Here is a 13,744-nt window from a genome sequence, read left to right on the forward strand (position 1 = left end):
CAGTTAATACGGAATATTGTTACCTTTATAGTGGATCACGTTTTATCCAATACCCACAGTTTTAACAGACATTTCTGATTAATTTGGAGGGGGGAAAAAACCCTTACTGATCTTACACCTGCTTTTGAGCAGTAGGGAGCAGGTTCTCAATCTGTTACTATGGCCATCTGGTTAATCATCAAATTATAGAGAACCATACTGCCATAGAATGGCAACAGGGGTCAAAAACGCAATGAAACTGCATCATCTTAGGAGAGGGCTTTTGTTTTCCTTTGATTTAAATTGAACAATAAATGCTGGGTTAAAAAAAGAACCATTTGTAAAGGCTAAATAATTATAAAAATTTGTCACTAACACACAGTAATTGAGATACTTTATATGGTAAGCCTATACACTTTTTACAGGGAATGTCACGGATTGTAAAATGCTGTAACAGCTCTTTTTGGAGTATACAATATTGTTACAACACCTTCCACAATACTACTGAGCATCACCAAATGGTCTGTAACTATTAACAAAATGAATCCAGTTCCAATCAGTTGTACTGGAAAATTATAATGTAAAATGACAAGTACCTTTCTGATTTAAAGCACCTGGCTGACAATATCTCAAAAGTATACCACTGTGTTTCATTACTGCGACAATTTGTTTTAAGGTGCATTTTTATTAACCTGAGGGTAAATCTCCTCACCCTTCCAAAACAATACATAATATTGGTTTATTTTAGCCTGAAGACAGCTTGTACATTCTACTGCACAGTCATTATCTACAGAATTAAATACATTTTCATATTTACCAAAAATGAAAGTGACCTTGTTGCTACTTTGGTGTTAATATTATTATAACTAGCAATGATGAGTAAATGACTTAATTCAAATATTATACCATGGGCAGATTTTTTAAAAAAAAAATCAAACACCCTTCAGCAAGTTTATATTTTAAAAAGATATTTCACTATGAGCACTTGTTAAGCTTAAACGCCAGCCCATAAAAGATAATGGTTGAAAACATCCGCTATTGTGCAGCCTAAGAAAACACAAGCTAGCTTTGTCCAATAGAAAAAGCCTCAGAAAACAAACAGAAAAATCTTTAACCTCTCACAGAACCCAACTGCTTGAGCAACGAATCCCTTTTTACAATGTCATCGTGTTAGCTGAAGTTGCTGTGCTGCAGTAAAAAACAAGAAAGTTCTCGCTTGAGTGCCTACTAATGAACAAAGGTTAACTTTATCTCAAAGGTCAAATGGCTGGTGGCGAAGGTTATGACCCTAACAACTTAAATGGTGACCCTGCCACGTGCCTAGTATATTGCAGATTCTGATACAGATCATCTGGTAAAGGACTGGTCATAAATTTACTTCAGTATTATACTCCCACAAAGAATACCGTTGGCCACAATAGTTTCCAACTTGTCATTTGATACATGGCTGGAGAACCGAAAGGCAAAAAAGCAACCCAAAGTTAAGAGCAACATTCTGCAACTCCCTTCTTACTTAAAACTATAAATCAAGGCTAATGTTTTTACTTCAGTACTTTTGAGTCACCTCTTATCACCACAGATACAGATTTTCCTAAGGATTCCTTCAAAGGTATCAAGTTACACGTACTGCCAAATTTTACATCCCTGATTTTATGCGGTTCCCTTAGGAAAATAATTTGTTTGTAAGGAACAACCTACTTTGGAAGAAGGATTATTTAAATCTGAGCACGAGTCCTCTTGCAGATCTGAGAGCAATCCTAAGCAGGTCTACTCAGAAATAAGTCCCATTTTATTCAGTGAGGCTTAGTCTCAGGAAAGTGTTCTTAGGACAGCAGTCTGCTTTAAGAGAGGGTTGGTTCCTAGTGAGTAATTGTTATATTTGAGGAAGGAAAAGGACATCCTGCTGCACAAATCATTGAGAAATAAAGTGTCTTGGAACAAAGCACAACATAATAGCACTGCGGGTGAAAGGCCACAATGGTTCTGGCACATCTCTGGAAGCACGTTTTGGAGTCTGTACCTCCTGCCGTAAGTGGCAACTTTTCAATTTTTTATGTAGAGAAAAACATTTTCTGTTTGCAGGCCTTTGGGTTATGGCAAATGCTCTTCACCTCAACTACATACAAGTTGCCCAATCTACCTATTATTTATACTGGCAAGATCCCAACCGTAAATAACAAGATAGTAAATCTCTCACAGCAAATCAAGAACATCTGAAGACAAAGAGCCCTTAAGACATTCTTTTGTAATTCTCTTATTGCGCATTTAGGATAAGTTGCCATTACTGCGGCTCTGTGAGAGCCAATCCCCATCAACTTGGCTAACATGCAGGTGGGACAAAGGATGATGGGATATATCAGAACCAAAAAGAAAGAAACTCCAACCATCACACCCCCTAATCCCACCCCCAATGAAGGTGGCCTGATCAATGAATGTTTTGTGTAGCCAAAAAATAGCTACATACATAGCGCTATTGATATATTTCTACAATACAAAGAGCTTTTCAAAAAGTATGATACATATACATTTAAAACTAGAATTAGAATGCATAAACCAAATTTATACAGCTTATCTCCTGAAAAGACCAGCAAAAATGAATACAAAAAACAAGTACAAACATAATTTAATTAAAAGTTTGCTTTTTAAATGTTCAGATATTCTAAAATATAATCAGGCTCTCATTAGCAGTGCTGTTAGTTCCCACTATTAACTCAGTAAGGCCTAACAGCCTAAACTAGAATATTGTTATTTTTTAAACTACCTAAATATAGTGGACACAGCTTACTAGATCAGGCCAACCTGCGATGATTATTTTCTTCATCTGTTTTGCATCTCATTGCTTTTTCAACTACATTGTACTGCACACATTATTAGATTGATGGTTTTTATAATCAACTAGCTGTTCTGCTTTTAGGTAAAGTACTCATCATTTAAAACGGCTATAATAGTAAAATGGTTCAGTGATGCTTTGAGTATTTTTAATGAATGTAATGATTACTTTCAATTAAATAGATTATTAAAAACATAACATCAACATAAAAGTCATTATTGGAGTCAACAGGTGTACAAAGATAGTTCTGAAATCACACTCCAAACTAAGCTAGTCTACTTGAAATCCATATATTTAATCTGTAATTGATTGGCCATATTTCCAACACAGCATTAAATACACCTATGCAGCCTCAAAGACAAGCTTACAATACAATTGGGACTACAGTCTATTGTACTACCTGATTAATAAAACACAGCACAACTAAAAAAACAGCCTATATATCACACTGCCTCCAAAACAAATTCATCTTTACCAGTATTTTTACACACATTCAGCAGAAGAAGACAACGTAGCATTTTGTATCACATACAATTTTAGAGTAAAAGTCCACCAACCTATCTGATAAAATGGCACAAAAATGTGAAGATTCTAATACCAATAATGTTATTACAATGACAAGACAACCAACCAACCATGAATTCCGTTTGGGGGTTTTTTTTTTTTTGTATTAGATCATCCAATACCAGCCGCCTAAAATTCTAGTTCATAAATACAGCTGCATCGGTTTAACAACATACATATTATTAAGTGTATTACATTTTCTTTTGCTCTTCCATCCTATAAAAACTAAAATCTCAGCATGGCTAGATTCCAGCTAGACCATTAGGTTGCTTCAAAAGGTCAAGCTATTGCCAATCTTAGGCCTAATGGCCCAGAAGCTACAAATTTGCCTAAAATAAACTGTGTGCATGCACAAAAAAATCAACACAGAAAATTACATTGTTTTGCTCAATACTAGTTTTCAGATATGTTGATATTCATGGGTACAGTACAGTGTATAAGTAGCAAACTCATTTCCATTTTCATGGATGTCACATTGTTTTTAAAGGATAGGCTAGTAGTTTAACAACCATACTCTCACTACAGGTGACAATTAACAGAAAACATTAAACAGGTGTTTCTTCTGACAGGATGTCTGCTTAAATCAACAGTTGGCGTATTTGTGGCAATTTGTAAATTCTTGCCCAGTCCTTTTAGCTGTGGCCAGATTCTGGATACCCATCTGCTTTGTGGGTTGGTCGTATACAAAGAATGGGTATTCCTATTCCTAATAGATCTCATTAGTGGCCAAATTTGAATACATCTAGGAAAATAATTTATAAGAAATTCTCAGTATCCTGATTCCTCTGCCCAATTTTTGCCTAGGCCTCCCAATATTTTGCAAATTACCTACTAAACATTTTGTCTTCACGCTGATGTTCAACATATCTGAAAAGGGTTTGTATGTGCAGCACACTGGATTACAGTGTGAAGAAACCATGCTTCTGTGATCAACTCGCTACAATGCTACTGAAAATGATCTTATACTGGAAAACACTCTCACAGCTATGCTGCCAACCAAACTGATGTGGCTCATAATCTTGGCCAAGTTCAAGCATCTGACTGGCTGAACCATTACATTACTGACTTCACAAATTCAAACAGTTATGCAAAGTTTGAGAAATTTGGGGAAAAAAGCACTTACCTGCTGCGTGCACAAAGTATGCCAAATATAAATCGAGTTCCTTAACAGAAACCCCTATATGATGTGGCTGTACGCACAGCCCTGGGTTTGAGCACTGTGGGGACTTTACAAGGCGTTCGCCATCAGTACTTTCAAGCGGAATACCTTTAAATAAAATCACCATAACAAGGTCCAACCTCCAGACCTTATCTGCCTGGCGTAAGCAGTCAATTCTTCTCATCTTGCCTTTCTGGTCTGGATTGGAAAGGACACAACATGGAGGTTTTTTCCCTGTGACAGTTAGAACAAAATCCTCCCGATACTCGGGCCTGATGTCTTTCCGTAACTTTGCCAGAAGCCTGGATGCCCATTTTTGCTTGACCTCAGGTTTTTCGCTTAGCAATTCATCCTTCACAGCTCTCTCTTCCTCTTTTGACATGCGTTTCTCATGTTTTTTGAAGTATTTTCGCTTTCGAGCTTGTAGGTTGAACCATGTATACGCAAATGCTCGGACATGGGGGAGAAGTGCTTCAATGAAAGGATGAAATTCATCCTGGAAGAAATTGAAATGAAGAATTATAACACAGAACAGTTTAACATCATGAAGGTCTATTTGTTTCCATAATATGTCACATAACTTACAGGCAGACAACAAAAAGTCATTAGACAAAAAGACTAATAATTGCAAGGCCTACTCTGAGTAAAAACATGAGCATTTATATTCTCACTGCATACTCCTGTGGAAAAAAGGAGCTAGACTCTAAATATATTCAGGAACCAACGTTTCTTTTCTTTTCTTTTTTACTAGGCCTCAATCTAAAATTACAGAAAAAAATAAAACTATTAAAACATAAGCACAGGAAACACCTCGGCACACAAACAGTAATCACAATTACTCAGAAAAAACATCCTACTAAAATCCATGGGAGTGTCCTCAAAGTAAATGTAGTTAGACTCAAGATGTTATGCTGTAAGCCTTAAATTGCTGACTTCACAATAAAACCATTAAGTCAATAGGAAAACTCCAGAATCAATGATCTAAGGGCTGCAAAAAGATTGTGGTGACCTTAATCCGATTGCAAAGAAAAGGAATCTTTCTTTACTCCTTCCTTGAACCTGATTCAAATGGTATGATCAGCATGTACCTGCCAGTTTAGCTACATTCAGACATTTGGATGCCAACTGCTATTGATATGTGAAAGCCTATTGTACAATAAAAACTCTCCCGAAGATATATTTGAAAGAAGCAACCTGTATTTTAACAGAAGTTCAGTTAAATTGACTGTGTATTATCTGATCGCTGATTACGGTGAACATATCAGTATCTAAATTTCGAAAACATATGCAGATAAATACATTCTAAAATTACAAATATGGATTTTTGACCTTTGTCTATGAAATAAATATTGTATCCTGTGAATTGAAAACTGTATGCTACAATACTCTTTCGTTTAAGTTAAAAAAAATAAAGAAAGGTGAACCTTGAAAAGCTCAAATGTAACTATATATGAAAAAAATATTTAAATCCTAAGCTTGCTACAATTTGTGATTTGTAATATGTGATTTCTGAGAAAACAGTAAGTTCCGTCATTCTTACCTGGCTTTATGCATAATACTTTAAAAAACAGAAACAAATCAGTTATTTCAAACTTCCTCCCCTGTTAATAAACATATCGCACAAAGAGTAAACTTTTAAATAAAGAAAGGCATCCACTTAGCAAATCCTCCCATAAAAGCCACACAAGACATACTATAATATTTGTGCATATTATTCTTTTGTATATGATTTCTACAGAAATATTCATGCAACTTAAATAAGTGATCCTGCAAGCATTCCTGTGAAAGGTTACTATTTCTCACTGAGCTGATTTGTCTTTGTAAGAGGTGAGATCATTTCCAGCACACATTTTTGTATATTGGAGGACAAAACACAGCCTCTCTTCTTTGCCGAAATAATCGTTCGAATGTACTAAAGACATTGGCAACTTCTTTTCTAGTTTTCCTATACTTCTTAGTTTATGACATGTATCCATTATCAAACTATTATTTCAAAGTAGCATCCTTATTTAGAATGTCTTTGAAGTTTGGTTTTCCATTCCGGCAAATACAGAGGTAAAGGGGGGGGGGGGATCCCAAACTATACTATCTGAAAAACTCACAATATGGAACACATGTTAAACTCTTCTACGATCTATAAATGGTTAACTGCTGTACATGGTACCTCAAATATAATATGCAAAGGGTGATGTAAATTTCTATGGAAAGAATTCTTAGAAACAGAAAATAAGATGACTATACTGATAATGGAAGGGATAGGTGTCAAAATGACTGTTCAGATGGTGTTCACATACAAAACATTTGGCAAAATGACACTTTCCCTTACTCCTCCCTTCTAAAAGAAAACCACAGTTTTACATTTCAAAGCAGCACAAAAGAAATATTATAATAATGGCAGTTTAAATGGATAGCTACGGGTGCAGGATGAAAAAAGACAGGAGGCTGGAATCTGGAAACCACGTTTATAAAAAAGAAAACAAAAAGATTACCAGTAGATGCTGCTACTAAGCACAAACTCTGAAATCTACTACAACACATTTCGAGGCCTTTTCCACATGCACACACAGACACACAATAGGTAAGAGTACAAAAGGGGCCTTTTGGAATGCTCATCTGCTGTGACACATGAAATGGTCCCTAAAATTATTCATTCCAAAATAACTGACTACTTTAAATCCTGGTCTTATGCTGAAAACATTAAACTTTCAAGAACTTAATCAATATCCTTGCGCGGTTACCACCTTTCTGTATCTACTTTCAAACTGTACAACCACTGCTCTATATTCTAAAGCTGGGGCAATCATGTCATTTGAAAAAGGCAGAAAGATGGTAAAAGGTTTATCTAAATGCCTCAAAAGCCACTGCATGGCCTTACAGCGATGATACAGTTAAGTGGTTGATCATTGTTAATATAAGGGCTGCTAATCAAATGGGATCTCAGAATGATGCATGAAAGGATAATTGTTCCACTTAAAAAAAACTCGCAGCTAACTGTCAAGTGCACTGGGATGGGGAAATCTAGCCTTCAATATTTCACTTCAAAGATATTCAAAAACAAACATAAGACTCAATATCCACGTTTGAAAGAAATGGCTGGTTTATATTTTGTGCTACAGTGTTATTTGAACCAACGTTCTTGAATCAATGAGGTTTTCCAAGAATATTTAAGGATGTTCAGGTATGACCAGAGATGAATCTATAAAAGGAGCTACTACCAAAAAAGGAGACGTGGCTTCCTTTTCCTACAATAAGGCGGAACAAAAAGTTCTCCTAAAGTTTGATCAAAGTTCTATTACCCTTAAAATTAAAAACTGTTTTAACTATCACAGCCTTCATATATGTGCCTTATAGCTTTTACAGAAAGAATATTTTTTTAAAAAAGTGAATGTATACACCTTTCCTTTGCTCATATGTTCTGTGCTCCAAACAGCATTTTGTCACAATGGTGTGGCTAAATTTTGGATCACAAAATGGAAGCACATTTGAAAATCCCAACTGTCTGGTAATCAGAACAAAAAATTACAAAAAAAGGAGAGAAATTAATGTGTTTTCCCCTTTAAATAAAAACATACTGTGTTCCCATAATCTTTGGAAACAATAGATTCAAGCTCCTGTACTTCAAAGTTAGCCAGCTATGTAAAATCTCACAGAGTTAAGATTTCCATGAACCATAGTCCTATGTATATGACCTAACACTGTAAAGTCTAAACAAAATTTAATAGACTGCAAGTAGGTAAATCACATGCATGGGGCAATAAGTAATCAATTCTTTAACAGGTACTTTCTGCTAGGCTTCTGGTTCCATCAGCTGAAGCAACCGTTCTTTACCATCATGTTTAAAATCACACTGGACAAATTTTAAAAAGACAAGAGCTCTGGAATGTTAATAAAACCACTGAACTCTTTATCAATTATGGTGTTCATAGATTACCTATAGCCAGGTTCCGCAAACTGCGGGATTCTCTTGGAAGGCTGTAAAAAGACACTTTTTAAAATCCCTAAACAACACTGGCAAATGTGCAATGGGGAGGGAAAGCTCCATGTACCATAATGATTCTCTTATAGCAACAGTGGATATAAAAAAAGAAAATATAACCGAACTCTTCATAACTGAACTCTTCATAATGTACGGTAAGGCCTACGATGAATCACTGTATCAAAAGGCAGACCAGCAGAAGCAGAGATGACTGGGGTACAGAATAGAAACATTTACAACCATAGGTTGGTAAATTAACAGAAAACAGATCTTGACCTAGGTTCTTCATCAGTGAGGAAAACTTTTCACTAAAGTTAAACTTGAAAGCCACACGTATTCTGGCATTCCAAAATATATACTAGAGGCATCTTCTACCGATAATCAGTGTTGAAATTATTAACATGGTCGTGAGGTGTTCTGTGGCAATTTGGTTTGTGATAACTACACATTTATTCCTTATAGGTGACAGCGGTGAGTCTTGGGCCAGCTACTAATTTCAAAAAGTTATCTGCACCTTAGCTCCTAAGCTGGACATTCTGCAAATGTCCCGCATCAACCCCCCTTCCCTCTTCACAAAGCATTCCAAATGCAATGAAAGACCTATACAAAAGCAGGAAATAATCTGGGGGTCTGTGTCCCAAAGTGTTTCCTCCTTAAACCAACAGCACGTCCCGCTTAACTGGAGGTGTGTAATTGCAAGTCCGTGCCAGTCAGAAATACTGAAGTGGGAAGGGCAAAACTTTTTTTGAGCTCAATAGAAACTTTCAATTGTCATTATTAAGGCTGGAAAGCAGCAAAACTGAGTTTACCGAGTTATTTGGGGGTGGGGGGAGGGTCAAAGAAACTGGATCTAGAACACACACACACACACACTCACACTTCAGGGCATGCTATGCTTTTTAGACCTGTAAAGCAAGCCGGGAAGGGGAGGCTGGGGTGGGGGGAGCGGTTATCTGGGAAAAAACTGGCGCTGCAAGAGTGGTCTTCGGGCGGGGGGGGGGTGCCAAGGCATCTTGGAGGGTCGAGAAAGTTGCCCGAACTCTTTGGGCGCAGAAGCAGCCGTTTCCCAGGACTGGCTGCATGGGTGTACCTCAGGCGTCAAGCACACAACTCTTCAGGCTGAGGGGAGTTCAGCCAGAGAAGGGAGAACTGGGGGGGGGGGGGGGAGGCGGGGAGAAAGGTGGGGGGGATCACATTCGAAATTATTTTCAGCCCACGAGGAACTTCGCTGCGCTGCAAACAAAAGGGACCGACCAACTTTTCTGTTCAAGGGGGGGGGGGAGAAAAACCCACCCTCCTTTCCCCGCCCTCCCCAGGCAGGACGTGCAAACCCAACTTCCCAAAGGAAACAACCTCAGGCCAACGTGACACCCGAGCAAGTGACAAGGCGCGTTCGAGGCAGCCAAAGCAGGCAGAGCGGGGCTGGGATTGCCCTGCGGAGCCCGCCCAGGCGAGGAGAGCCGGGCGGAGAGGTGCGGCGGCGGCGGGTCGTGCGCGGGAGTAACGGGGAAGAGGGCGACGCAGGAGGCCGCTGCAGGAGCAGCGGCGCAATGTGGCTCACTTAAAAGCTCTAGTTATCCGTCAAAGGCCGGTGCAATGGACAGAAGGGGGAAAGATCTGGGCATAGGTGCAATGCATCGCAATGGCTCTACTTCTCCGCCTCGGGCTCAGATACAAAAGCTCAAAGCGTAGAAACCCAAGAAGGTTGAACAAAAAAAACAAAACAAAAAAGTGTGAGAGGAGTTTACGGAGGTGAAGCAATGCAGCGCTAGCGATGGGGGGGCGCGAGAGGGGCAGAGAGAACGCATGCAGCACGCAGTTACTTAATGCTACACTTAAAACACACACACACACACACATACACACAGAGAAAGCACCTAACTATATCTTGTTGTGTTGTTCTATTTCGATGCATTCATCACCTCGGAAGCACAAGCAGCGAGTATTGATTTCAGATGACCAAGCATGTAATGGGCTGCGAGACTGCGAAACACGTGCGGATCGTCCTGAACACACACACAAACACACACATTGCCTTTCAGCACGACCCCCCCCCGCCGCCGTTTACCCCCTTCCCCAACATAAACCCACACCTCAATATTAATTAAAGCCTTAATAACTAGGCGCCATTAGCCATGTGTCGATACAAATGGCCGTGCGAAAGCAGAAATGTAACCTAATGGGGAAAGAAAGTTACTTTCCGCAAGCCGGATTTCGCCCTCCCGCTCTCTACAGCCCCCCCGCCCCCATCGCAACGCACACACAACGTCCAGCGACCCCCCCGCCTCCCCCAAATTAATCCAAAGAGCTTCTTACCTGGGTAAGACAGAGAGGAGAATACATGATTGGTGCGGGGGGGTTTGTGGCTTGGAGGTGTGTGAGTGAGAGGGAGAGAGAGAAAGGGAGGGAGGGAGAGAGGGAGAGAGAGAAGACAGAGAGAGAGAGAAAAAAAAAGAAAGAGGGGGGGGAGAATCAAGCCTGCTTCTTGCTTTCACATTTCCAACTCTGCTAAACTGCAGCCAGCGCTGATCAGCTCCATGAGCTGAACTTTAACCCCGCCTAGAGTTTCCCTACACTACACACTAGACATGTCTACTGTACCCAGGCGTTAAAGGCATAGCGCACACTTCCCCCCGCTCCCAGCTGCAGCGGCCGCAAGCCCCGGGCTCCAGCTTCCCCGGGAACCTGCCAGCGTGCCTCTTTGCTTCTGCTCCGCTCTGCACCGCTCCGCCAGAAGCAGCAGCAGCTCGCTCGCTGCCTTGCCCGGGGGAGGGGGGGGGCTGCAGTGCTACTGATCGGCCAGCCCTCCCAATCCCCGATCCCCTGCTCTCAGTGCATTACTGGGTAACGCAGTCAGGAGCCGTTTGCATGCAGGGCTCCCGAGCGGCTATAGGCTTATACAGGATGTGCTTAAGCAAACAAAACTACTTTTCCACATTTCTGACTCTCCTGCTCTCCCCTCCCCCACCGGCTCTCCAACCCCCCCCCCGTTTTTTTTCTCAAAGACCTTCAAGGAGATCGCCATAAAGACTTTTAGCTAAACTTCCATTATTAATCGCGCGCAAAAAATATATATTGACCAGCAGCTTTCCAAAATATTACAGTAGCAACATCCATAAATTATATAGATTGCAGCTCCACTTATACACCGCGGAAGACACTCAGGGGCTCTCTCCCCCCCCCCACTTGTACGCACACTTCTGAAGACTGCACGAGAATTCCTTATACGTTTTTCAATGCTGAAACTTTATTTTCCAGAAAGCCTATTCCTTAAATGAGCAATACCCCCTCCCCCTTTCCATACGATTTTCTTTAAATATTAAGGCTGTTAATGCTTTCATCTGATAATTATGCATGAAACTGTACAATGTAGAAACATGCATTCTTTTTGTGCTCTAGGAAGGCCTTTTTACATTTTTGACTGTTTACAAGAGCATGATTTACAGGAGTTGAAGATACTTGTTCAGACCTTTCCATCTATCTTAAACACTTGGTGTATGTAGGCAGGGATGCTTATTTTACTAAAAATGCACTGCTTCATGGCTGTGTTACAACCCTCAAGCAATAAAATTACTACTTAAAAGTGCTCTAACTTAGAACTGAGGCTCCTGTCCTTTATTTATCTTATAATGCATTGTTTTGGCACAAGAAAAGGTTTGGTTTTTGGGGTTTGGAAAGTTGCCAGTCAGTCAACTTTTTCTTAGATTTTCTCTCTCTAAATTGCCTAAGAGGACGATCTTCTCTGGTTTTCCTTCAGTTTCCCAATAAGATGCAGCCTTGAAGACATACATCCACAACCATTCATAAAACACCCCACACACACCCCTGAAGAGGAAGAGAATACCACAAGACATACCACATATTGCATGCAAATCTTCTGTGGAAGAGAGATTTAGGTGTTTCAGAGTCAAGAATGTTATGAGGCTGTTTAAAACACGGTGAAGATTTCTCAAAGGAAATAGCTATTCAGCACAGGAGGCCTAAGCGGCTATGTTACCTTTCACCTTGTACTCTGGAGGGTCTTTCGCCTTTTCCCAGGTATGTCTTACTAACATTGTGTCATTTATGGACGTATGTGCAAAAGAGCTGAGTTTTCATTCAGCCCTTTTCCTAAAAAATCAAAACAGTTGCCTAGTACCTGTCAATGAAATAATTACATGGAAACACACCCAACTAAACCTTTTCTGGGATCGCCCAGCTTTCCAACTTTCCTCGACAGAATTTTCTGGCTGCCGGTCTCACAAAAAGCAAAGAATGCTAAGAAAAACAACCCATTCCAGCCCTTGGTTTTTTAAATACACCACTTGTTATTTATTACGTACTTTTCACTTGTTCCCGAACGTCTCTTTTTGGTCTTCTCGTTCTAACCCCAGGAGTAGCTGCAGGGCCAAGAAAAGTTATCCCCGTCACTGTTGCCTGTTCCATTTTTAAACACAGGGCCTATTCCCCACATTGCTGGGCACAGTTGCCACAGCGCGTGTGGCTGCTCCCAGGGCAGCCGGCCATGACATTTGCTGCTATGTACAAGGCTTGGCGTGTATCTATAACCACAAATACTCAAAAAGTGGCGTTTGTGGTGAGATGCTGAAAGTGGAGTGCAGAGAATGCACAGGGCTGGCCCTGAGAGTCCTGATACTGTCGTGTCTAATGACTGTTGGTATCAATGATATTTTACTGTACCAATATGCTGGTGGAACACCAGGGCCATTTATGCATGGGAGGTTTTGCCTTGGGTTTGCCCCTCTCTAGAGGCACATTTTCCCCATCCGAATTCTTAAAACTCAAAAATAAGCCCCCATGCAGAGCTTTGAGAATCCAGATGGGGAAAATGTGCCTCTAGAGAGGGGCAAACCCAAGGCAAAACCTCCCATGCATAAAAGGCCCAGGAGTTTCTATTAAGGCGGGCTTTAAATATGTTTAAAATAAAACCAGTTCACATTTTCTTCCCTGGAACGTTTCCCTTTTAAAAGCAAAAAAACAAAACAAAATCACACCACACACATTCTAGAAGGTGAGGAAGATTTCCTTTGTACAGTGAAGGGGAAAGGCGGGATTCGCCAGAGAGGCAGGATCGAGCCCTTGGCTGTGCTCTTTCTGCTGGCAGACAGCTCCGCTCTACGATTTCCAGCTCTTTGTGGTTAGCAATATTATCTTAAGTAACTTTTGGCGCCCTTCGTAAGACTTTTGGACGTGGGATGATTGTTTGCGCCCTCTAGGCAGACGTTGCATCCAAGTT

The 13,744-nt window shown here is 40.3% G+C and overlaps 1 protein-coding gene across 5 annotated transcripts in view; it reads right to left on the reverse strand.

Moving 5' to 3' along the window:
* The window catches only part of NFIA (nuclear factor I A), a 556,273-nt gene that overhangs the window by 373,030 nt on the left and 169,499 nt on the right, over nt 1–13,744 (reverse strand). For 3 of the 5 annotated variants that reach the window (XM_056845665.1, XM_056845666.1, XM_056845663.1), the window contains exons 1-2: nt 10,825–11,223; nt 4,497–5,028 (exon numbers count right to left, since the gene is read on the reverse strand). In XM_056845665.1, the coding sequence (XP_056701643.1) occupies nt 4,497–5,028; nt 10,825–10,851 (559 nt within the window). In that variant the 5' untranslated portion in view covers nt 10,852–11,223. Of the gene's footprint in view, nt 1–4,496; nt 5,029–10,824; nt 11,224–13,744 lie in introns of those variants that run through there. The other 2 variants (XM_056845664.1, XM_056845662.1) reach the window with 1 other exon arrangement.

The sequence above is a fragment of the Euleptes europaea genome, chromosome 2, assembly GCF_029931775.1.
Source record: "Euleptes europaea isolate rEulEur1 chromosome 2, rEulEur1.hap1, whole genome shotgun sequence".
Classification (NCBI taxonomy): Eukaryota; Metazoa; Chordata; class Lepidosauria; order Squamata; family Sphaerodactylidae; genus Euleptes; species Euleptes europaea.